The 23683-nt window shown below is 65.5% G+C and overlaps 2 protein-coding genes across 9 annotated transcripts in view; one reads left to right on the top strand and one right to left on the bottom strand.

Moving 5' to 3' along the window:
- BAIAP2 (BAR/IMD domain containing adaptor protein 2) overlaps positions 1 to 23683 on the bottom strand; it is a 140122-nt gene that overhangs the window by 73935 nt on the left and 42504 nt on the right. The window lies entirely within an intron of this gene.
- On the top strand, positions 2769 to 23681 carry AATK (apoptosis associated tyrosine kinase). Of its 7 annotated transcripts, XR_009729057.1 has the most exons (15): positions 2769 to 2927; positions 12831 to 12964; positions 13957 to 14098; positions 14849 to 14928; positions 15023 to 15141; positions 15589 to 15676; positions 15839 to 15972; positions 16611 to 16695; positions 16962 to 17101; positions 17229 to 17378; positions 17465 to 20588; positions 20723 to 20870; positions 20957 to 21184; positions 21332 to 21551; positions 23588 to 23681. XR_009729057.1 is itself a non-coding variant. In XM_061377378.1 (14 exons), the coding sequence occupies exons 1-14, from the start codon at positions 2837 to 2839 to the stop codon at positions 21358 to 21360; spliced, it is 4641 nt and encodes a 1546-aa protein (XP_061233362.1). In that variant the 5' UTR covers positions 2769 to 2836; the 3' UTR covers positions 21361 to 21719. The 7 variants fall into 7 exon arrangements, 6 of the variants coding, with proteins under 6 accessions (XP_061233362.1, XP_061233361.1, XP_061233360.1 ...); XM_061377378.1 differs by lacking the exon at positions 23588 to 23681 and having other exon boundaries at positions 14008 to 14098; positions 21332 to 21719; XM_061377377.1 differs by lacking the exon at positions 23588 to 23681 and having other exon boundaries at positions 16980 to 17101; positions 21332 to 21719.

Below are 23683 nucleotides of genomic sequence, written 5' to 3'. Positions count from 1 at the left end.
CCCTGAGCGCCCATGGAAGGGTGTTTGGGGCCCGCTCAGCTCCTTTCCCTCTTCCATCCCAGCAAGGGAGGAGCCCTCATCCCTGTTTCCCGGGAAAGGCCGGGCACGGAGCTCATTCCGCTCTTGTTGCTCTTTGTAACGAGCGTTTCCTGAGCACCGCTTCCGTCCTCCGCCCCTTCCCAGCTCTGCTTGGGCCACCCCGAGCCTTCTGCTGCCATCTCCTGCTCCCGGCCCCGGCTCTGCCGTTAACCCCAAGCTGCCCTGGTTACCTTCATTAACCATCAGGAATGTGGTGTGGGAGAAGAGGGGGTGAACCCCGTGCCCTGTGGACTCTATAGAGGATGGCAGCACCCTGCGCCCCATGCGGCATCACTGGTGGTGGGGTGAGCACCCATGCACGGTCCCCTGTGTGCCGCACATGCCTGGCTCAGCCCTCCCCTGGGACTCGCTCCTGCAGCCTCCTCCCAGCCCTGCCTCTCCCCAGCATCACCCGGGCTAATTTCTAGGCCAGTGCCCGGTTCAGGCATGAATAAATCAGCGCCGTTGCATAACCGGGATGCAGATTTCCACCGGGTCGATGCCTGCGCCCCGCTGCTGCACCGGGGTCCCCTGGCAACGGGGCTGCCCCCAGCCCTGGCCCTGCCCGCTGGCAGGGCTGTTTGCTGTTGGGGTTCTAGCAGGCTCTGCTGCAGAGCCCCAGTTCAGGACCCTGGTTCCCAGCGCCGGGATTAGGCAGGATGAGCAGAGGAGCCCCTTGGCTGCCGGGAAGGAGGTCAGGAGCTCAGGGGGCTTTTGGCAGGTGCCGCACAGAGATCGCGGCTCAAGCTGGTGTCTGCCCCGGGGAGGATTAACCACGGCCCCAGACGGAGCAGCGGGAAGCCGCAGCGGGGTAATCGCTCCTGCTAATCGGGACGCGGTGCTGCTCGCCGGCCCCGCACGTGCTGGGATGCAGCCACGTTGTGCTTCTGGCTGTCCATGGGGCTCTGCTGGGCTGGGACCGTCCCTGCTGCACCCCGGGGGGGATCTGCACTGGGGCTTTGGGCCTCAGCTCTTCTTTGGGGTGTTCTCTTTCAGAGCGATGTCAGGAATTGGGTGGGAGGAGGGTGATGGGGTTGGGCTCATCCTGCTCCTGGCTGTGTCAAACTGCTGGGGCTGAGCACTGGGGCTGTCACCTGGGCAAGCAGGGTGTGTGGGGCCATGCCTGGGGAGCCAACTTGTGCCCACCTAGGCCCAGGAATCGTCTCCTCCCCAGCCTCATCCATACTCCAGCCTTGACTTCATCCTCGACCCCTCTCCTACTCTCACCCCATCCTGCCCCACACATGGGCTGTGCTGGGCTCCTGCATGCCGCGTGGGGTGGGATGCTGGGCACCAGTGCTGCCGCCTCCAGCCACAACCGCCAGGTCCTTTCACCCCTTCCCACTCACCAAAGCCACCGCAGCCCCTGGCCAGCATCAGGAAGGCCTCGAGCTCCTCCTCCCGCAGTCAGGATGTGGTCGGGTGCTGAAGGTGGTTGGGTGGGTGGGTGGGTGCTGGTGTGGGCTCTGCGCAGCCCCCCAGGCTCACCATGACTCAGCCGGTGCCAGCTCAGCCACATGAAGAGCGGGGCTTGGCTGTGCCGATGCCACCACAGCTCCAAGAGAGCCCCGATCCACCCCGCAGTGTGCTGGGGCAGTGCCGCCTTCACTTGGCTGCTTTGGGTGCTGGGAAGGGTCGGAGCTGCTCCGGAGCAGGGGAATAGGGAGGTTTGGGAGAGGGAAGCTGGCTCCGGCTGCTGGGAACGTGTTTGTTCTCCCAGCAGCCTGTAATTCTTGCCGGGCTGTGTCTATTTGCGGCACGGTGCCGTGTGCCGCGTGGTGTTCCCTGCGAGCTCCAGCCCTGCTGAAGCATTAATCGTGTACACAGAAATCGGGCTTTCAATATGAAATCCCCCTGTGGGGAGGGCGAGCCCGTGGGGAAGAGCTGAGCCCTTGGCCTGGGTGTCTTGCAGCGGCAGCTCCCGGATGGGGCCCAAAGGATGGAGATGGGAAGGGACCATCGCCGGGATGGGACCATCCCAATGTGACCCTGCAGCTTTGCTTGGGTGTCTCCTGGGGGTTTGGTCTTTAGAGCACCCTGGATCTGGAGGGTGCAGTCCCATGTGCTGGGGCTGGGGCGTCGAGCACACGAGGCCTGGCTGTGTGGTCCCGCATAGCCCATGGGCTCTCCGGGGGCTGAAGTGCAGTGGTGGCGATGAGGGGTGTCCACCTGGGGTGTGGGGTCTGAGGGTGGCGTGTGCGGGGCTGTGCTGGGGCTGTCTTGGGGGGCAGAGCTGCCCCTCCTGTTCCTGGTGCTGTCACCGGGTCCCGGGCAGCTCCAGCCATCCCCTGCCTCCGGTGCCGTCGCTGAGTCCCATCTGGATGCTCCTGTCCCCGGTACCCTCCTGGGTCCCATCCCGAGTCCCAACCCCAGTCCCGGGATGCCCGAGGGGGGTCAGCACCGGAACAGCTCCGCGGGTCCAGGGGGGGAACCCCCCTCGGGGGTCCCGGCTCCATCGCAGGGTCCCGGTCCCGTTGCGGGGGTCCCGGCGGGCTCCGTGTTCCCCTCGGACGGGGGGGGGCGGGTCCCGGTGCGGGTCCCGGTGCTGCGGCTCCGCCACCTGCCGCCCCCGCCCGCCCCATCCCGCTGCTCGGCGGCGGCGCGGCCCCTCCCCGGGGCACGGGGCGCGGGGCCGCCGCGGCCGCCATGGAGGAGGAGCCGCCGCCGCCGCCGCCGCCGCCGCCGCCGCCGCCGCCGCCGTGCCCAGCGCGGGGCCAGCGGCAGCCGGCGGCCGTGAGGCTCCCGCCGCCGCCTCGCCATGGGCCGCCTCGCCGCCGCCGCCGCTGCCGCTGCCATGTCGGCCGCGTTCCTCAGCCCCAGCCTCGCCTTCAGCTCCCACTTCGACCCCGGTAAGCGCCGCAGCACCGGGGCCCCCCCGCTATTGCCCCCTTTACACCGGCCCCGGGGACCCTCCCGCTGCCCCCGGGGATCCCTCCCGGGCACCCCCCGCTCCGCTGCCCTCCTCGCCGGGCAATGAGGCTTTCGGGGCTCCCGGCTCCCGCGGTGTCAGCTCGGTGCGGCGGCGGGACCCCCGTTTCCGCGGGGCTGGGGTGCGCGGAGGCATCCCCGGGGGGGGCTGCGCTGCCTCTGAAGGCATCTCCGGAGTGGAAACGGAAAAACAACAAAGGGAAGAATGGGGACGGCGAGAGGGAGGAGGAAGGGGGTGCGCGGCGGGCTGGGGGTCACCCCTGGGGCTGGGGGAGCCGTCGGGGCTCGGCGGGGGGCCGGGGCCGGGTGTTTTGGGGTGCACATTACATAAGGTGCCGTGCTACGGCCGCGCCGCGGCTGCGGGAAGATGCTGCAGGCGCGGAGCGAGCGGAGCAGGGGCTGGCTTTTGTGTGCGCGCGTTTTGGGGCTGCTGCAGCCGCAGCCTCGCCTCTGCCTCTCGCCCCGCGTCCCTCCCGGTCACCGGCGCAGGGCACCGGGTGAGCCCCTGGCCGAGGGCCCCGCGGTGGCAGCGTCCGGTGGGGCCGGCGGGGAGCTCGGCACCGGCCCCTTTGTTTACCACATCGCACGTCGGGGTCCCAGCGGCGGGACCGCGGCTCCCAGCGCCGCAGAGGAGGCCGAGCGGTGCCGGTGCCGGAGGCTGCGGGTGCCGGTACCGAGCTCCCGCATCGCTCCCAGCCGCGGTCCTGGCTGTGCTTCCCTCGCAGGGAGCCGCTGCCCCGGCTCTGGCGCTGCGGACGGGGTGAGTCCGTGGAGGGATTTAATAATGAACCACGCCAGGACTCACCAAACCGCGTCCCCGTTGCCAGAGACTTTGTCCCCAGCCCGCTCGGCATCGATTGATGCTCGGGAGGAAACCTCTTTATTTGCATCTCAAATGCGGTAGCGCTGGAACGGGGCCGCGTTCGCCCTCCTCAGCCTCCGGTGTGGTTTTTCACTGGGTTTTGGTGAGGTGCCCCGTTTGCCCCCTTGATCCCAGCAACCGGGCACGTCTGATTTAAGCATCCTCAAGAAGGTTTCCATCACCACGTACCCGGGTCAGGGCTCAGCCGCCGCCGTGCGCTGCCACCCTCGGTTGCTGGCATGGACAGGAATGAAAGGGGGGAGCAAACCGTGCTCCCTGTTCATGGCTTTGTTGATTTCGCCCGTTTGGCAGCACCTCCTGCCTGCGCCAGCCCGGCTGTCCTGGGGTTTGCTTGTGCCAGTGGAAGAGGGGGAAGCGTTCGCAGGGCATGGTGGCACCGTGGCACTGCAGCTGGGCAACGGGATGGGCCCAGGGGCTCCAGTGGTGCCAAATGGAGCAGAGATGCTCCCAGCCCATGTTCCAACGTTCCCATGCTGGGGCAGGCCACGGGCTGAGGCAGCAGCAGGGAATGGTGGTGGCAGTGGCATCCTTTGGATGGAGATGCCGAGGTGCTCGGTGCTCTGGCCTCACCTTGTGCTTGTTTGTCAGACATGCCCATGCCGGGCTGTGCCGGCTGTCTGCGCTGGGATGTGCCATGGAGGGAGATGGATGCATTCAGTCCTGATGCTGGGAGCTATGGGAGGGATCCCAGCCCGGCAGCCTCATGGTTCCCATCTTGCTTTGTGGATCCACAGATGCTGCCACATGGTGCATGAGATGCCAGGGCCACTGTTGGAGCACCCCAGCAGCGAGCGGCACCACCACGCTGCCCACCCCAACCCATAGCCTGGATCTCTTAGGCTTTCTGTGGGAGCTGGGTGCTCTTTCCCTGCCCTGGAGGCACCGTGATCCATTGCAGCCCAGCTGAGCAGCCACTGCTTGGAGCTGCCAGGAAGAAGCACCACGTTCCCTGGGTCAAGGCTTAGCTCTGGGGTCAGCAGCACCCAGTGCCTTTGCAGTGAAGCTGATGGCAGCTGCTTGGGGGCACAAGCAAGGGGAAAGGGCTGCTCCCCTGCTTGCCTGCTGCCTGTCCCGGCTGCCCTCCCTGCTCCCAGCCTGCACTTCCCCATCAGACCCAGGACTGCTTTTTGGTACCATGACAAACACCCTCTTTCCCTCACCTCTTTCTTCTCCCCCTGTTTTTCCTCCCCTTGGCCACCCTGGCTTTTCTCCCCGTCCCATGGTGGCCGTTGAGGTGTCATTGGTTGCTGGCAGCTGCGGTGTCACCGCTCCCTGCCATGGCTGTGGGTCCCTGCTCCTGTGCCCTGCAGTTTGAGGGTGTCATGTGCCGGTGGGGATGGGTCCCTTCAACCCTGTATTTGCAGTCCTGGCTGGCACATGCTGCCATCCACTGCCCCAAAGCTACATGGTGGCAACAGCTCGGTGAGTGCTGGTGCATCCAGCATCATCGTCCACTCCTGGTGTGAGGATGGGAAAGGATTTAGGCAACTGCAGTGGGAAAGGGGGTGTAGCACCCAGAAGGACCCCAGCAGCCCAAATGGGGGCCAGGTACCCCCGAGCTCCCACCCTAGCACCAACAGTGGAAGGTGCTGCCAGGACTGGATGCAAGGGGGAGATTTGGGATAGGGAAATAGGAGGTGAAGGTGGTTGCTATGAGGAGCCATAATGACCAGCATGGCTGGGACAGCACCGTGGCTGATGTCCCAGAGCCTGCAGGGATGCTGCTGATGGAGCAGCCCATGGTGATGATGCCCCTGCCCCGGGCACTGGTGTTGCCACAGCACCACAGTGCAGCAGGGCCCTGCGCCCCTTTGCTCCCCCCTTGTCCCCTGCTTCCCTCCCTCCATGTGCCGCTGCCTCCCGGCGCCCACGGGCGGCTGCGTTCTGCACGGAGACACGGATCCCTGTCAGAGCCAATTAGGAGACATTAATACACCGGGGTTGAAAGAGCTCCGCGCTCCGGGGGGCAGGGGGCTGGCACCCACGGGCTCCCTGCTCCAGCTCTCCATGGGACACCGTGTGCCGGAGCAGCCTGCGGGCTCTGCCGCCCCGGCACTGCGTGGTGCCAGGCAGAGCAGGGCTCCGGTGCCCACCTCGCTGTGCCGCACCACCGGGGATGTGGGGCAGAAACAGCCCCGCCGATGCACTGAGCACCAGCACATCCTTCCCGCTGACACAAGGGTCTGCGTTGAGCCAGGGCCTGGCTGTGCTGGTGCCTGCAGCCGGGCAGAGCGGGTGATTCGTGCTTGCCAGGTTTTGCCTTGTCCGTGTTGCCGTGCCTCACCATTCCCTGGGCTCGAAACCCCGCAGCTCCTGTGCCCGGGTCAAAGGGGCTGTTGGGTCACTTGTCCCGTGATTGAGCCCCTTTCTACCCTGTGCTGCACCCATCAGTGAGCACGGAGCCACCTCCAGGATGGAGGATGTGATCCTGCTGTCTCCGGTGGCCGTCTGGGACTTGAATCCCTGCAGACACCCCGGTACCCCCGAGGGACCCTGTGGGGACAGGGCTCGGTGTGGGGCTGGCGTGGAGAGGAGCTGAGCTGAGCGGTGCTGACTCAGCGTGCCCGGTGGCAGGGAAATGAATCTCCTCTGGGCATTAATCCCGCTGAGAGCCCGGGGAGCGTCGCTGGAGTGTGCTGTGTTGTAGGGCAAGCGCTGCCATAACAGCGCTCGCCATCGGCTGGGCTCTGCGAGCGGCTCCAGCCTGGGGGCATGGAGGGGACAGGGAGCATCCCGGCTGGCGCCAGGGCTCACAGTGGTGCTCGGGGCTGGCCGAAGGATGGAGAGGACATGGAGTGGGTGTGGAAGGGTTCAGCACCGGAGGAAAGGGGAGCAGGTCCAGGATTTCCTGCAGAGCCACCGTTCTGCAGCCCGGAATGAAGGCAGCGAGTGCTGAAGGGGGGGGTTCTGCTTCCCGTTCCTTCCCCTCTGCCAGCCACGGCCGGCGGCCCCCTCTGCAGCAGCCGGGCTAAAATGGTTTGTTTTAATTACTGGAGCGAAGGAAAATTCCAGTGTAGGCAAGGGCTGTAAGTGGAGCAGCGCTGCCCGCCTGGCTGGGCATGGCTGGAGTGCTCGCAGGCTCCCATCCCGGCACTGCGGGGGTCTCCCACTGCCTCTGCAGCCCTTTGTCATTCCAAAGTACCGGTGAGGTGGTGATGGGCTGCACCCCAGGGGGTGTTTGGAGCAGGGCTGAGACCCGCTCCCACCCTTGGGCCATCCCTGCCGTTATCACTATGGCGAAGTAGGGTTTTTCTGGGCTCCCCGGTCCGTGTGATCCCATGCGTATGGGAAATGGGTGCTGTGGGGCTGGCTGAGAGCAGGCGTGGTGTAAAGGGGTGCTGGGCTGGCTGGTGCTGAGCATCCCCCTTGGTTTGTGCCTGAGCATCCTGGATGCTGATGCCATCTCCCTGCTGTGCCATGGAGGTTGGGTCTGGGCTCATTTGGCCTCCCTGGTCTGCTGTGGGGGACACTGTGTCAGCTGCCTGGGTCTCCTGAGTGCCCACCCAATGAGTGGCACTGGTAGGGCCATGCAAGGCCCTCAGCACCCACTGCTGCTCAGGGGTGGGACCAGCCACTGTGGATCTTGGTGCTCAAACCAGCACCGTGGCTGCAGCAGCCACAGAATATCCCATTGGGACCATCTCCAGGGTCCCCTCCACACCCCCGGGCAGTGTTTGGGCACACAGGGCTGTGCCTTGCCCATGCGCTCGGTGATCATTGCGGTGATGATGGTGCCATCACCATGATGATGATGATGATGATGATGATGATGAGGTGTGGGGCAGGTGCGAGGGGAGCCCCCGGTCTCCCACTGGAGCAGCTCGAGGCTCGGTGCAGGGCTGGGTTCCTGGCGGCAGAGCCCCTCTGCGGCCCCTGCTGCTCCCGCAGCCCACACCCAGGTTCCCTCCTGCGCCCCGCAGCATCCCGCTGCCCGCTCGCCCCTCGCCCGCCTCCCGCGCGGGGCCGGCCCCTGGCCCCGCTCCTCCCGCAGCCATTGCTGCGGTTTCATAACGCCGCCGATAAAAATAGGCTGCCCCGCTCGGCGCTGCCGCTGCCGCCGTTACATAAACGCCGCTGCGCCGGCAGAGAGAGACCCGGCCCGGCCGGGACCGGCGGCAGGACCGAGGGGCAGCGCTCCCGGGCAGCCCCGGCCGCTGGCACGGGACGGGTGATGCTCCCCCGGTGCGAAGGGCTGAGGCTGTTCTGTCCCTAGGGACAGTGGGTTTGCTGTGATGCAGCCGTAGCATCCTACTGGTGAGGGCGGCTTCACAGCCCCCGGCCCAGACCTGATCTAAAGCGAGAAAATTTGGTTTTAATAATGAACTGAATCTTGGTTTGGATGCTTTTATATATATATCTCATTATTTCTCTGGATATGGAGAAGGTTGATGCGTTGGGCTGCGTTGGTTGGAATCCCGGCTCAGCAGCAGGGCAGGCGTTGATGGAGGAACTTGACTTCTTGTTTCTGACATGCTTGGTGTATGCACAACAATGATGTGGCTTGGCCTGTGCCTATTCCAGCCCTAATTTTTATTTCATCACGTTAGAAAATGATGGATGATTTTTTTTTATTTTCCATCTAATTATTTCTTTTTTACTGCTAATTCATCCCAAGATGATAAAAGCAGAATTAAGAGGCAAGAATCAATCTTTTTAAACCACTTCTGCATTGGTTAAATAAGCCTGCATTAAAAGATACATAAGGAGAACAGATTAACAAGGCATGCATTGCATTTAAAATTAACACATCTATTAATCACCAGAGAGGTTGCCCAAATGGTTCTGGCTGTTTATGGTGGGAGAAGGGCTCCAGGGCTGGGGGTTCAGGGTGCTGCTTCCTCGTGTCCTGGTTTTGGTTGAATGCTGTGAGAGGACATGTGGCTCTTGCGGTGTTTTGGTGAAGGATGCTGTGGGTACCAGCTCTGTGCTGGGTGGCACTGGTGGGTGACGCCAGCCCTGACTCTTGTTGTGGATGCGCTCAGGGTGCAGCAGCCGGGGCCATCCCACTGCTTCCCAGTGCCTCAGTTTCCCTCTGGAGCTGCAGACAGGCTGTGAGGCGCAGCCTTGTGTTTCCCTGCTAAATGGCAGCGGATGGTTCCTTGCCGCCTGGATGCGTGTGGGTGAGCAGAGCGCTCATCCTGTGGGGTGTAAAATTGCTTTCCTGGAAGCCGCCCATGGATTTGGGATTAACACGTTACCAGGGCTGTGGCTGTGCTGGGAGAGCTGAGCTCGCAGCTGGAGCTGCACATGGGTCCTGTGTGTTTGGAGCAGGCCCTGCTCCCTGCCTGAACCCTGTCCCACTCCCTGCCCGAATCCTGCCCCACTCCGTGCCCAAATCCTGCCCTGCTCCCTGTCCGAATCCTGCCCTACTCCGTGCCCAAATCCTGCCCTGCTCCCTGTCTGAATCCTGCCCTACTCCATGCCCAAATCCTGCCCTGCTCCCTGTCTGAATCCTGCCCTACTCCATGCCCAAATCCTGCCCTGCTCCCTGTCTGAATCCTGCCCTACTCCGTGCCCAAATCCTGCCCAAATCCTGCCCTGCTCCCTGTCTGAATCCTGCCCAAATCCTGCCCCACTCCATGCCCAAATCCTGCCCTGCTCCCTGTCTGAATCCTGCCCTACTCCATGCCCAAATCCTGCCCTGCTCCCTGTCTGAATCCTGCCCAAATCCTGCCCTACTCCGTTCCCAAATCCTGCCCTACTCTGTGCCCAAATCCTGCTCTGCTCCCTGCCTAAATCCTGCCCAAATCCTGCCCCACTCCATGCCCAAATCCTGCCCTGCTCCCTGTCTGAATCCTGCCCTACTCCGTGCCCAAATCCTGCCCTGCTCCCTATCTGAATCCTGCCCGAATCCTGCCCCACTCCATGACCAAATCCTGCCCTACTCCGTGCCCAAATCCTGCTCTGCTCCCTGCCTAAATCCTGCCCTGTTCTCCGCCCAAATCCATCATCTCCCAGTTGGGTGCTGAAGCCTGGCCCAGGAGGCTGCACCGCGGGGTGCAGGGCTAGCAGGTTGATGGGGTGGGGTGATGAAGGGGCAGGAGGAGATGTGCAGACCGTGGTTCCAAGGCAGTGAAGCATCCATCATTCCTGGACAGCCCTGCGAGCCCTCACCCTGAAGCGCAGCCCCTCAGTGGTCCCGGGGGCACCCATACTGTGTGAATTAGAGGTGGGGAACCGGAGGCACGGGACAGGTCCTGCAGGGAGAGGCCGGGCAGCAGGGTCAGGATGTGCTGAGCCCTGGGGCTCTCGTGTGTGCTGAGCCCGGCCGGGAGGTGCTGGGCAGCCGGTGCCCGGTGGGTGTGCGGGGAGCCGGGAGCTCCCTGCCCGCGCCTGGCCCCGGGGCCGGGATCGCGGAGCTGCCGCCGGGCTCTGCGGGAGCCCCGGCTCGTCCCTTCCGCACACGTCAGCCGCGCCGGGCTCCGTTGTCCGCCGGGAACAAGGAGCGGCGGCCGCAGCATCGCCCCAGCGCGCAGAGCGGCCCGGAGCACCCGGCCATGGCCCCAACGTGAGTCAGCAAAGGCACCGCTCCGCGACCGGCAGGCGGGGGTCGGCAGCGCCGGGGCGGTGGGGCTGGGACCGCACCGGGGCCGGGCTCCCAGAGCCTTCGCCCATCTCTGGTTGGAGCCGGTGCTCGGGGCTGCGACCTGCGCTGGGTGCAGGCAGCGCTCTGCCAGCTCCACGGGGTGGGAGGGCAATGTGTGCCCCGCTGCATCCCACTGCATCCCGCTGCATCCCACTGCATCCCACTGCATCCCACTGCATCCCACTGCATCCCGCTGCATCCTGCTGCATCCGGCATCCCTGCTCTCTCTCTTACCGTTCTGCTCCTGTTTTCCAGGGCTGGGGTTGGTGCCCATGGGGGCTGGAGCTGTGTAGCCTGGTGGGTGCCACCAAACCCCACAGGGCTGGCCATGGTGATGGGTTGGTGCCGCTGCCAGTACATCCTGGCCCTACTGCTGGGCTGGCCCTGGATGCTGGGGGCTGCCTGGGTGATGCAGCAGTTCGTGCTGGCCAGGCTGGAGCATGCACTGAGCTGTCAGTTCTCAGCCTGACCCCATCCCCAGGGTGAGTGCGTTTGGAAGAGTCCTACAGGACACCCATGGCTGGGGCAAGAGGTTCGTGGTGGTGCCAAGAGCCAGGGCCAAAGGAGAGCAGAGCCTCAGTGTGGGATGCAGGATGTGGTGGGACCCCCAGCTTCTTTTGAGAGCTCTCATGGCATGCAACCTCCCTGCTCCCTGCGCCCCGGTGCTTTTGCAGCCTCTGCTGCAGGTGCATTCGACCTGGTTTTGGGAGCATTTGGCCTCTGAAATGATGTCACACTTTCCATCCCACACTGAATGCCTGCACTATGGTTATGGGAAGGGCAGCTTGTGCTTTGCCCAGGCAGCAGGATGGTGATGGTGGGTCATGGTGATGGTGGTGCCCCTGTGCCGGTGTGACACCCGGCCCAGCCTGGGCTGCTCTTGGTGCTGGTGGGAAAACGGAGGCAGGACCAGCCTGACCTCACTGGCCCGTTGGTTTGGAGAGTGGTTCGTTTGCCGAGGGGCGGCTCAGCCAATGGTCCCTGTTGGAAAAGCTGCCGTCGCCGCGCTCTGCTCCCTGTCGATGCTCAAAGGGCTCTTTTCAGTGAGTCATTTTCTCTTTTGCTGTCCCACTATCCAGGGAAAATGGTGACGTTCTCGGTACAAAGTGTGTTCACCATGGAAACGGGCTGAAAGGAGGGGGAACGCCACCCCCTGCTCCTCCCAGGTTCGGCTTTGCATCCGTGAGCCTTAGAAGATGGCTCTTGAGCTCCTTTGCAAGCACCAGCAGAGAGTTTGGTGTGGTTTGGGCTTTGCCAAAGCACACGGGGCCTGTGCATCACTCATTGCGGTGCCAGAGCCAGGGTGCTCCGTGGCCACGCCGTGCGGTGCCGGGCAGTGCCTGGGAGCAGCCGTGAGCTGCCAGCTCCCACCGGGACCTGCCCAAGACCTCTGTGCCCTTCAGGTGCCGTTCCAAGGACACACCGGAGCCGGCAGCAGGGTGACGGTGGTGGCACAGGGGCAGCATGGTTGGTGGTGGGGCGATGCCCCATGGTCCATGCATGGGAGCTGTATGTGCACCGTGAGCATCCGTGAGGGGCTGGGGAGGGACTGCAGAGCTGGATGGGGATTGGGGCAGGAGGTCTGGCTGAACCATGGAGGGGCTTGGGGCAGGGCACCCGTTCCGTCCGTGATGTCCTGTGGGGATGGCACCGTGGGGCTGCGTGCGGGTCCCCGGCGATGCCAGCTCCATTGGCAGCACCGTGGCCACCGGCTTCCTCCCACCACAATCGCGCCGGTTGTTCGGGCGGGCTCTGGGTAGAATAGTAATGTGGCAGCTGCAGCCGCGGCGGGGCCTGGTGGGGACGGGCAGCAGGGCCACCGCTGCCACCACCGTCACTGCCACCCAAGGGGGCACAGCGAGGGATGTGGGGAGCTGCGGGAGCAGCCACGTCCCCATCCTTGTGCCCCATGGAATGGAGCTGGTGTGGGGCTCAGGGCAGGAGCTGTGCTTTGCCCAGTGGTGTTTGCATGCAGAGGCAGAGCTGTTGGTGTCAGTGGGAGCAGGATCTGCCCTATGCCACCAGACCCCTCCCCTGGGGGATCTTGTCTCCAAGCTCCATGGATGGGATGGGGCAGGAGCTGGCTCTGCCTGGGCACTGGGGACCAGCTTCCCATCCTCCTGCATCCATCCCGCCTCGGGGTGCCCTGTCCCGCTCCATGCAGGGTCCTGACTCAGCTCTGGGGTCCCTCCTGGGCTCCCCATCAGTCCTGGCCTCAAGCTGCGACAGCAATAGGGAACAGTGGTGCTGGGAGCCCCAATTCCCCCAGTGTGCCCCAGAACACCCTGTGGCCCCCCCGGACCCCCTGGCACAGCCTCATTGCTCCTGGTCCCCTCTTCTCCCCTGTCCCTGCAGACGGCACCCCCCTTAGCGAGCTCTCCTGGTCCTCCTCGCTGGCCGTCGTGGCTGTTTCCTTCTCGGGGCTCTTCACCTTCATCTTCCTCATGTTGGCCTGCCTGTGCTGCAAGAAGGGGGACATCGGCTTCAAGGTGAGCTGGGGCACGGGGACGGGGGGATCGGAGGTGTCCACAGGCCAGGCTTGTCCGGGGACCAGGGGGGCTTCTCCTGGGAGCCCAGCAAAGGGTAGAGGTGCCCAAAGGCTCCCAGTGCTGCTGCTGGGGCCAGTCCCAGTCCCAGTGCCAGTGCAGGATGTGTCCCGGCTCAGGATAGCATTGCTATGGGGGAGCTCAGCACCCCCCTGCCTGCTGAGTGGTGCCAGGGCTCAGCATCACTGCGGTCCATACCCTGACCCAGCCAGGATCCCTCCTTTGCAGAGCATGGATGCTGCAGGGCTCAGCATCACTGCGGTCCATACCCTGACCCAGCCAGCATCCCTGAGCATGGATGCTGCAGGGCTCAGCATCACCTGGGGGTCATTCTGTGACCCAGCGGGGCTCCCCACTCCGCAGTGCCTGCATCTACGGGGCTCAGCATCTCTGCAGACCCAATCCAGACCCATGCATGCGCCGTGCTCCATGCGGGGCCATGGTTAAGGGCCGCACGCCCCGGGGGTGGAGGCTCCCTGACCTCACAGGCACAGAATGTGCCGAAGAAACGGTTTTTCCCTAATTGCTGGGATTTTTGTGGAGGCTTCGCGGCGCCGGGGCAGGAGGCGGGCAGTGGGGGGGCCCTTGTCAGTGCCCCATAGGAGCTGCAGCCCTGCACCGAGCTGGAGGGGAACAATGAGCCGCTCGGGCCCCCGCACTGGTTATATAGGGGCTGGTGCCCGGTGCATCGCGGTGCATGGCACAGCGCGGTGCCGGCGAGCTTGGCAGCACCATGAGGCAGGGCTGGGCTGGGCGAGATGCTCACCATTGCCTACCTGCTCGCCCAGGCGGCTCTCGGGTGCCGGCGGCTGGCTGGGGGGCACAGCCAGGTAACGCAGCGGGTGCCAGGGGGTGCTGCAGGGGGGGATGCGGGTGCGTGGGGCAGGAACCCCCAGCATCAGTTCTCTGTGCTTGGAATGCGCCCCCCGGAGCAGGAGTTTGAGAACGCCGAGGGCGACGACTTCGTGACCGAGCTCTCGGCCCAGGGCTCGCCCGCCCCCCAGCATGGCCCCGAGGTCTACGTCCTGCCCCTCACCAAGGTCTCCCTGCCCATGGCCAAGCAGCCGGGGCGCTCAGGTAAGCCGGGCTGGGGGCAGGACCCCCGTGTGCTGCAGGGGGGCGGTGGGGTGAGGGGGGTCCCACCACTAAGGATGGGTGGTGGAGCAGGAGCATCTCTTGGGTAGGGGGCAGGCAGTTGAGGGGAGCATTGCTGCTATGGGTCTGCAGTAGCTTGTGTCCAACCCCATGCATGGCACTGGGAGGTATCCCACTGGGATGGGGGACATGGGGGCCCCGAACTGGAACACTGTCCCAGTCCCATGTAAACAAGCCCACGAGTGGGAGAGGAATGTGGGGGGGGCCTGGCCATGCTCCCCTCCCTCCCAGCGTCACGCCCCAGCCTGGAGAATGGCAGCAGTGTGATGGAGCCCAACAATGGCCCCATTGCTGCCTGCCCTTGGCATGGGTGCCCGAGGGGCAGGACCTGCACCGAGGGGGGAGCTTGGAAGGGGCTAAATGCCAGAGCTCCGGCTGGGCTTGGCTTTGCTTTCCCTGGTCCCCAAGGAGGAGAAGGGGCCACCCGATGTGGGGACACTGGTACCCCGTGTTCCGCAGCAGCTGTGGGGTGATGCCTGGACAGGAGGATGCTCTGGCTGCGGGGTGCCTGGGGATGGCTGCTCCGGAGCACCCCGGCGCAGTGCAGGGCCTGGCACCGGGTGGCACGGTGGGGATGGCAGCGCTCGGCGGGCACCGGCGGGTAATGCATGATGCCGGGCGGGCGGGTACAGGGCACGGGGCGCACGGGCAGCTGGATGTGCTCCGTTACAGTGCAGCTCCTCAAGTCGGCGGACCTGGGGCGGCAGAGCCTGCTCTACCTGAAGGAGATCGGGCACGGCTGGTTCGGCAAGGTGAGCATCGGGGCAGGGTGCCCGGGCACACCCCGGCTCCGCAGGAATGGGCTCGGGGTGAGCACGGACGGGACGAGCCTGTCCCTCACCTCAGGTGTTCCTGGGCGAGGTGAACTCAGGCATCAGCAGCACCCAGGTGGTGGTGAAGGAGCTGAAGGCGAGCGCCAGCGTGCAGGACCAGATGCAGTTCCTGGAGGAAGCGCAGCCCTACAGGTACATGGGGGGGGTCACCCCGCGGTGCTGCTGCTGTTGGGTGGTGCCTGCTCCCCCCCATGCCGTGTTCGGCTGCGCCATGGCTGCCCCATGGAGGTGCTTGGCCAGGCTCATTGCAGCACAGCTCTGCCCCAGCCCCACCGCCTCACCCTGGGCTCACTGCAGCAGGACAAGGGCTGTTGGCTGCGGTGTGGGGGCTGCACTGAGGTCATGGCAGAGGGGGGGTGGTTGCAGAGCTGCTCCCTGCGCTCCGAGCTGAACAAATGTCCCTTTGTGGTGTGTTCCGGGGCGCTGGGACACACTGGTACCCGCTCCCGGCGCTCCCGGCAGCCCCCGCGCTGGTCCTGGGCATGAGCAGGCAGGGAGTTGGTTCCCTGGGGGCTGCTGCTGTCCCCCCACCATAGCCAGCACCATGCTGATGTGTCCCCATTGCTCTGCCCCACACAGGGCCCTCCAGCACACCAACCTGCTGCAGTGCCTGGCCCAGTGCGCCGAGGTCACCCCGTACCTGCTGGTGATGGAGTTCTGCCCACTGGTGAGTGCCGTGTGTCCCCCTGTGCCCTGCCCCACTCCCCGAGGTGCTGCTGTGGGGCAGGGTTGTGAGGTACCAGGGGTATTGCAGGGCTGCAGGCAGGGTGCGCAGCATCGCCTGCAGTGTGATGGTGACAGTGGTGGTGATGGTGGCTCTGCCTTGCAGGGTGACCTAAAGGGGTACCTGCGGAGCTGCCGGGGGGCTGAAGCCATGACCCCGGACCTGCTGACCCTGCAGAGGATGGCGTGTGAGGTGGCCTGCGGTGTCCTGCACCTGCACAGGAACAACTACATCCACAGGTAGGCTGGCCTGGTGCCCCCCTTCCTGGGAGGAACCAGAGGGTCCGGACCCATGGGGTACCCAGGGCACCATCGCTGCCGCCCCACCGCTGCTCCTCCTGCCCAACAATATCCTGGTGCTGAGTGAGTTGCGGATGGAGACTCCAGCATCAGTGATTTTGTTGAGGAGGGGGTGCACTGACATCGGGGGCCACCGCATCTCCCCCACCCACCAGGCTCTGCGGGTGGGTCCCTGCGGGGGTGCCCAGTGCTGTGGTTGGGGGGACAGGGACGTCCCTGTGTGGGCATCCCGGTTTCCGTGGTTCTTGCCGCACCGGTGCCGCACTGGGGATCTCATGTGTGCCGCCGGGAGCCCGGCTCCGTGCCAGGGCTCGCATTGCCCGGGGACACCCGCTTTCTGCTTGGCTCAGCGTGTGATGGATGGATGGACGGACGGATGGAGATGCAGCTGGAGCTGCGCAGGCATTCCTGCTGTGCATTCGGTGCCTGGTTATCGGCACACCCAGGGTTGGGCAGTGAACCCCGCCACTGCACACCCACCCTGCTGCCACCAGCAGCACACTGGTGGGGTCCCCGGGCACTGGGTACCCCCTGTGCCCCCCATGGCAGCGGTGACAGCTCTGGGGTTTGCTTGGCAGCGACCTGGCTCTGCGGAACTGCCTGCTCACCGCAGACCTCACCGTCAAGATCGGAGACTACGGGCTCTCGCACTGCAAGTACAAAGTAAGGCTGGTTTGGGGAAGGATGGGGCTGGGGGCTGCCTGCTGGGAGCCAGCACACATCCACACTCATGAAGATGAGGAGGGGAGGAAGGATGTGATGGGAGGCAGGAAGGTGGATGGGTACCGGGAGGAGCAGAGGAAGGGGCTCAGGACTGGGTTGGAGGTGCCACGGGGGGATCAGGCATTGGGGTGGCTGCGGAGGGCAGGGGATGGCGGGGCTGTGGCCAGTCCCTGAACGCGTAGGTTTGACGTTCTCTTCTCGTACTGACCCTGCATACTTGGCAGGACGACTACTTCGTGACGGCCGACCAGCTGTGGGTGCCGCTGCGCTGGATCGCGCCCGAGCTCATCGACGAGGTGCACGGCAACCTGCTCATCGTGGACCAGACCAAGGCCAGCAACGTCTGGTGAGCGGGGCCGGGGGGGGCGGAGGTGCGAGGCATGCGGGGTGCATTGGGGTGGATGGGTTTGGGGCCACCATCCGGGAGCAGTGTGGAGGGTCCCAGTGTCCCCAGCATCCCGCCCTGCCTGCAGGTCGCTGGGTGTCACCATCTGGGAGCTGTTTGAGCTGGGCAGCCAGCCCTATGACCACTACTCTGACCGGCAAGTGCTCGCCTACGCCATCAAGGAGCAGCAGCTCAAGCTGCCCAAGCCCCAGCTGAAGCTCTCGCTGTCGGAGCGCTGGTGAGGCCGCATCCTGCCCCCCTTCCCTCTCCTCACCCCCGGGTGGGTGCACAGCCGGGGCTGACCCTGGCCCCTCGCTGCGGCAGGTACGAGGTGATGCAGTTCTGCTGGCTGCAGCCGGAGCAGCGCCCCACGGCAGAGGAGGTCCATCTGCTGCTCTCCTACCTCTGCGCCAAAGGGGCGACGGAAGCGGAGGAGGAGTTCGAGAAGCGCTGGAACTCCATGAAGCCCAACGGCAGCTCCAGCGCCAGCCACCACGGCCCCGAGCTCTCCTCCTTCCCGCTGCTGGAGCAGTTCTCGGCCGACGGCTTCCCCTCGGATGGGGACGACATCCTCACCGTCATGGAGACCAGCCACGGCCTCAACTTCGAGTACAAGTGGGAGCACACCAAGACCGAGCACTTCCAGGCGCCCCTGGGGTCACTCAGCCCCAGCAGCGCCGCTCGCTACCATGAGCTCTATTACCCGGCCACAACCACGGCGCGCCTCAGCCTGGGGGTCTCCCCCTCGTGCTATGAGTGCAAGCCCCCGGGCTGCCCCGGGCTGCCGGCGCCCGGCGTGGTGCCCATCCTGGGCGCGCACAGCCCCTCGCTGGGCAGTGAGTACTACATCCGCATCGAGGGCCCCGGTGACGGCAGCGCCGAGCTGGACTACGCCATGGGCACCTACAGCCCCGCCGGTGAGCGCGGGCCCCTGCGGCCCCCGTCCTGCTGGCGAGCACCGGGCACCCGCAGTGGCAGCGCCTACGACTCCGACAGCAGCCCCACGGTGTCCCTCAGCATGGAGCCGCTGCTGGGCCAGGCGCCCGTGGGTGATGGCTCCTGGGAGTGCGCCGAGTTCTACCCCTACCCCTGCCCTGGGCAGGAGCCGTCCCCCGGCTGTGGGGCTGAGGGGTTCCTGCTGCAGGAGGAGCCCCCCCCTCCGGGCAGGCAGGACTGGCCCGGGCCCAGCTTCCAGCCCCACGGCTTCACCGACCCCTTGGGGGTCTCACCGTCGGTGACCTGCGCCTACAGCCCCCGTGGGCATGGGGAGCTGCGGGTGGACCCGCCGGGCGGGTGCGTGCCGGGGCAGAGCGCGGCGCATCCGGACTGCGTGGCGGTGGAGCTGGGTGAGGACAGCCCCAAGAGCCCCCCGAGCCCCCCGCATGCACAGAGCCACAGCCCCGCGTCCCAGCGGCACCCCTGGGCCTCCAACAGCTCCTCCAACAACAACATCGGCAGCGGGAGCCCCGGCGAGGCGGCGGCCGGGGACAGCTGGTGCTACCGCCGCATGATCACCTTCCGCGGGCTCATGGCCAAGCCGCTGGGCACGGTGCCACGCGGCCAGCTCGGGGGGTCTCCGCCGGGACACGACTTCCGCCGCCCGTGGCAGGATCAGCCCCCCGGTACGGCCGCCGGCTCCTCCTCCCCGTGCTGCTCGCCCTCCCTGCGGCGTCAGGCCTGGCACAGCCGTGACTCATCAACCTCAGGCCGCCTGCAAGCAGCAGCGCTGGCTGGCAGCCCCGCCACGCCGTGGGGCCCCGCCACGGCCCCCGCCACCACCGCAGGGGCCCAGCACGATGCCCACCCGGAGGAGAGCGCGGAGGGGAGCAGCCCTGCCCGCAGCCCGCTGCCCCACGCCGCGCCTGCACCGGGGCTGGAGGAGGCCGCCGCCATGGCAGGCACCGGCACCCCGAACCCCAGCCCCCCCGCAGAGCCTGGCATAGATGGCTCCCAGCCCGCGCCCGAGGCTTCCGGGGCGCCCGCGCCGGTGCCAATGGAGGCTGCTGCCGAGAGCGCCGGGTGTGCCGCGGGCGACGCGGACCGGACACCGGACAAGACCTGCTCGAGCTCCAGCTTCCCCAGTGCGGACGAGGGCAGCGACGAGGACACGGCCGAGCTCACCTCGGGCGTCTTCACCGATTACTCCGGGGACTACCCCGAGCGGGCGGAGGCGGCAGCGCCGTTCAAGGCCCTGCAGAAGCAGGTGGGCACGCCGGATTCCCTGGAGTCCCTGGACATCCCATCCACGGGCAGCTCCATCGAGGTGTGCAGCCCCACCGCCGCCTTCGCGCCCGCCGGCCAGGCCAAGGCCCTCGACAGCGGCTACGACACCGAGAACAACGAATCCCCCGAGTTCGTGCTCAAGGAGCCCCACGAGCCGCGAGAGCCGGAGCCCTTCAGCCAGCTGGGGAAGGCAGCGCCGGGGCTGCCGGGGGGTGAGGGTGAGGGTTCGGCCCCCGAAACGCGGCTCCCCACGGCCCTCGGGGCTGAGCTGCAGAGCCTGGCCGAGAAGAACCCGTACCGTGACTCCGCGTACTTCTCTGACTACGACACCGAGGCCGAGCGTGGCCCCAAGGATGAGGAGGACAGCGATGGGTCCCGGACCCCGGAGGCAGAGGAGGGGCCCCAGTCCCCTGTTAAGGACACAGGGAGAGCCCCAGTGCTGGGAGAGGACCCTCTGCACCCCCCGGGGGCACCCGGCAGCCCCCCAGCAGCGCCCAGTGCTGCGGTGGCAGCGGACACGCCGGTGCCTGGGGGTTTGGTGGGGGACTGGCGTGGGGCAGAGGGTGGGAGCACCCCGGTCAGCCCCATGGGGCAAGCGCCTGGCACTGAGCAGCGTCCCGCTGGCACGGGGCTGGTGCCGGGCATCTCCCTGTGCCCCGGTGGCTCTGTGCCACACAAGACTTTCCTCTTGACCCCGGTGCCGGCGAGCCCCGGGGAGCCGGTGTCCATCGGAGGGACCCGTGTGCCCGAGGGCATCCCTGGAGCCGCGGTTGGGGATGAACAGACTGTGCCCCCCGCGCCGGGGCTTGGGCATCTGGGGCTGCCCCCCGAGGGGACTGGGGCGGACGATGCGCCGGGGGGGCCGAGCACACTGCGACCGGGGGACGAGGCACCCCCAGGCCTGTCCCCACTGAAATCCCCCCGGGAGCCGCGTCCGGCAGCCCCCGAGCGCCGCGAGGAGCCGGAGGAGGATGAGGAGGACTCGGAGGACAGCGATGAGTCCGATGAGGAGCTGCGCTGCTACAACATCCAGGAGCAGAGCGAGGAGAGCGAGGAGGAGCCGGCGGCCGTGCCCATCGTGGTGGCCGAGAGCCAGAGCGGCCGGAACCTGCGCAGCCTCCTCAAGATGCCCAGCCTGCTCTCCGAGTCCTTCTGCGAGGACCTGGAGCGCAAGAAGAAGGCCGTCTCCTTCTATGATGACGTTACCATCTACCTCTTTGACCAGGTAGGTGGCCATGGGCTGGGCAGAGCAGGGTGCTGGTCGTGTCCCTGTGCTGTTGTAGGGTGCGTCCTTGTCCAATGGGACCGATGCTGGGATCCATGCCCAGGGTCTCCTCTCACTTCTCCCCCCTCGCATAGGAAAGCCCCACGCGGGAGCTGGCGGAGCAGAGCTTCCCGGAGCCCCCCCAGCCTTCGGGGCAGCCCCCCGATAGCAGCAGCCCCCCCAGCCCCGCAGACCGGCTCGGAGCCTCGGATGACTCCTCGGATGGCAACGCCTCGGAAGAGAGTAAGTGGCCGGTGGGCAATGGGGGTGAGAGGGGCCCGGTTGGGGCGAGCCCCCGGTGGCCTCAGCCCCCTCGATCCATGTCGCAGGCGGTGGCTTCGAGTGGGACGATGACTTCCCGCTCATGCCGGTGAAGCCGTCGCTGATGGCGTCGCTGACGGGGCCGCCGGCGGAGCCCGACCCGGCTGTGCCCGCGCTGGTGCCGGTGCAGAAGCAGGTCCTGCCCATCCAGTTCTCCCGGTTCACGGTCTCCCCGGCTCCGGTGTCCCGGTTCTCCATCACCCACGTCTCCGACTCGGACATGGACTCCATAGGAGGTGAGTCCTGAAGCCCTTGGCACCCCTGGTGGTACAGAGCCCCTGGTGGGAACTGAGTGTTGGGCACCCAGTGGCCACCCTCTGAAGGGCCGGGTGCCCCATGGGATCAGTGGGTCCCACTCACCGCCACCTCTCCATTCATTGCAGGCAGCAGTGAAGATGGTGACCGGGAGTGAGCCAGCCAGGATACCGGCACCGGCACCGGCACCGGCACTGGCACTGGCACCGGCACTGGCAGGGGGTGGCAGAGCACAGCGGGGCCGGGAGTGGGGGCCACGCTCCGGACTTTTTTAGGCAGATTTTGCCGGAAGGAGCTCGTTGGCTGCTGCGAGCGGGAGCGGGAGCGGGGCCGGCCCGGGGCCAGGCGGTGGGTGACGGCCGCGCGTGGGGTGCGGGTGGCTCGGGTGCCTCTATACATAGACACATATATATATATATAGACATATATATATATATAGATTCTAGCATTTAAAGGGTAGTGCCCTGACCTTGCTAACATTTGCGGAGTGTCCCCCCCCCCCAGTGCAGTCCCCCCTTGGCTTCTCACCCGTGTGTGCTCCTGCGGTGGTGTTTGTCCCCGCACCCCCTGTGCCATCCCCTTGGTCTTGCACCTCACGGCCGTTTGGCTGCCCCACAGTGTTCCTGAGCGGGGGGCCGGCTGCTGCTGCTGCTCGGTGTCACCCTGAGTGCACCCATTCCCATTCTGGTGCTGCTGCACCAAGGGTGGGCAATGGCTTGGGGGACACAGGGGGATGGAAAGCTCCCCCCTTGCTTTTTGGGGAGCAGTCCTTAGACCCCAAGGGCTGGCAGGACCCCTGCCCCGCTGCGGTGGGGAGCAGCATGGGGAGGGCTGGTAGGGGGCTCCTGGGACCCCCGGGACCCACTGACCCCACTATTTTTGTATTTAAAGAAAAGGATAACCCCCCCCCAACCACCCAAACGCACCCTCCAAACAAAACTTGCTGTTGATGAACCCACATGGATGCGATTTTAAGTTATTGCTGCCAAAGAGACGTAACGAGTCGGGGGGTGGGGGGGGGGCACTCGTGGTTCTTCGTTCTGGTTTCTTTCTTTGTTCTCTTTTGAGTTCATTTGAGGCTTAGGATCATTGTGCAATTCCAGCTTCCACCGGGAAATAATGGAAGTTAAGCGGAGCTGAGCGAAACCTTGAGATCAGGGCTGGCTCCTTTGGGGTCTATAGACCAAACCCTGAGGTGAGAAATGCCCCCCCCTTTCCCCAGTCCCATGTCCCGCAGGCCCCGCTGGCTCCTGGCACCCCAATGTACATGGGGCAAGGGCACACGTGCTCATGCCCGGACACAGACACACACACGTGCACCCACATGTGCCGGGGCTGGCGCTGGGGTTCTCTCCATGCCAGGGCTGGCTCTGCCTTGGCACCGAGCCGCCGATGGGTGCCCAGCCTGGTGCCGGGCACCGGCGCTACCCCACTGCCCCCCCCCCTCAGCCAGCCCAGCCTGGGGCTGTGTCCCCATCACGGAGCTGTTGTCCCCAGGGGACAGAGTCCGGGGGGACCCCAAATTCACCCCCAATACCCAGGGCGGCTGTGCCTGCTCTGGACCCCCCCACTGCTGATTGCTTCTCCCACAGCAGCTGCTCACTGATGGCAATTCCTGCTTTATTTGTTGTATTTCAGTTCCAACCTGGCCTGTAACCCCCCCAAATCCCCATCCCAGTTCTTGCAAGCCCTTCCCTTACACTTTGCAGCGGGGGGGCTGATATCCCCACACTGCCTTTTGTCACCCATCAGCAGTGGTACCCCTAAGGACATCCCTTTCCTGCAGCAGTGGTACCCCTAAGGACATCCCTTTCCTGCAGCACCCATCCTGCTGCTCCCCAACCCTGTGCCCCTGCTCTACCCCCCTGTGCATCCTGCATTGCACAGGCTGACTCAGCATTGCAGTGGGGTTTGTTCATCCCCCCCCCAGTCCCCCATTGCACCCAGGGTGATGGGATGCTGCTCCTGCCCCCCCCCTCCTCCAGCCCCCGGGTTTGGTCTATAGCGCCGCAGGTCCCTGCCTCTGGAGGGCAGCATGAGGACAGAGCTGTGTCTTGGAGAGTTGTTTTTAATAGAAAGGCTATTATTACATTGTCTATTTTACCAATACGGGTCATATCGCTGTATTTTTTATCAGTGCTGATTTCCATTCAGCTCCCAGCATGTGTGTCAAATAGCATCGGGCCAATAATAAAGTTTTTAAAGTATCTTAAGCTGTTTCCTGCCCGGATCATTGCCCAAGGCTGGGGCCAGGGGGGCTCGGGATGGAGACCGAGGATGCTCCAGGGCCAGGCGGATGCCTCCAGACAAGGGGAACACCGGGGGGGGGGGGGGGATTTTATTGTTCATAAATTACATATTTTTCTCATAAAAAATTATTTCAGGTTCCATCTTGCAGGTGCCACAACTGGAGGAGGTGCAAAGGAGCCCCAGGGGCTGGCTGGAGCCTGAGGGGGCTGCACAGGGGTCCTGGGGAGGGC

The sequence above is a fragment of the Neopsephotus bourkii genome, unplaced genomic scaffold (assembly GCF_033783945.1).
Source record: "Neopsephotus bourkii isolate Nb327-2 ecotype Australia unplaced genomic scaffold, CSIRO-AGI_Nbou_v1 NB_1749, whole genome shotgun sequence".
In the NCBI taxonomy this organism is placed as follows: domain Eukaryota; kingdom Metazoa; phylum Chordata; class Aves; order Psittaciformes; family Psittacidae; genus Neopsephotus; species Neopsephotus bourkii.
This window is presented reverse-complemented; position numbering and strand designations above follow the sequence as displayed.

Coding starts and splice junctions, on each gene's coding strand:
- AATK (XM_061377376.1), top strand. CDS start 2,837: ATGGGCCGCCTCGCCGCCGCCGCCGCTGCCGCTGCCATGTCGGCCGCG. Junction 14,929..15,022: donor GGCACGGCTGGTTCGGCAAG/GTGAGCATCGGG, acceptor CCCTCACCTCAG/GTGTTCCTGGGCGAGGTGAA. Junction 17,102..17,228: donor ACCAAGGCCAGCAACGTCTG/GTGAGCGGGGCC, acceptor CCCTGCCTGCAG/GTCGCTGGGTGTCACCATCT.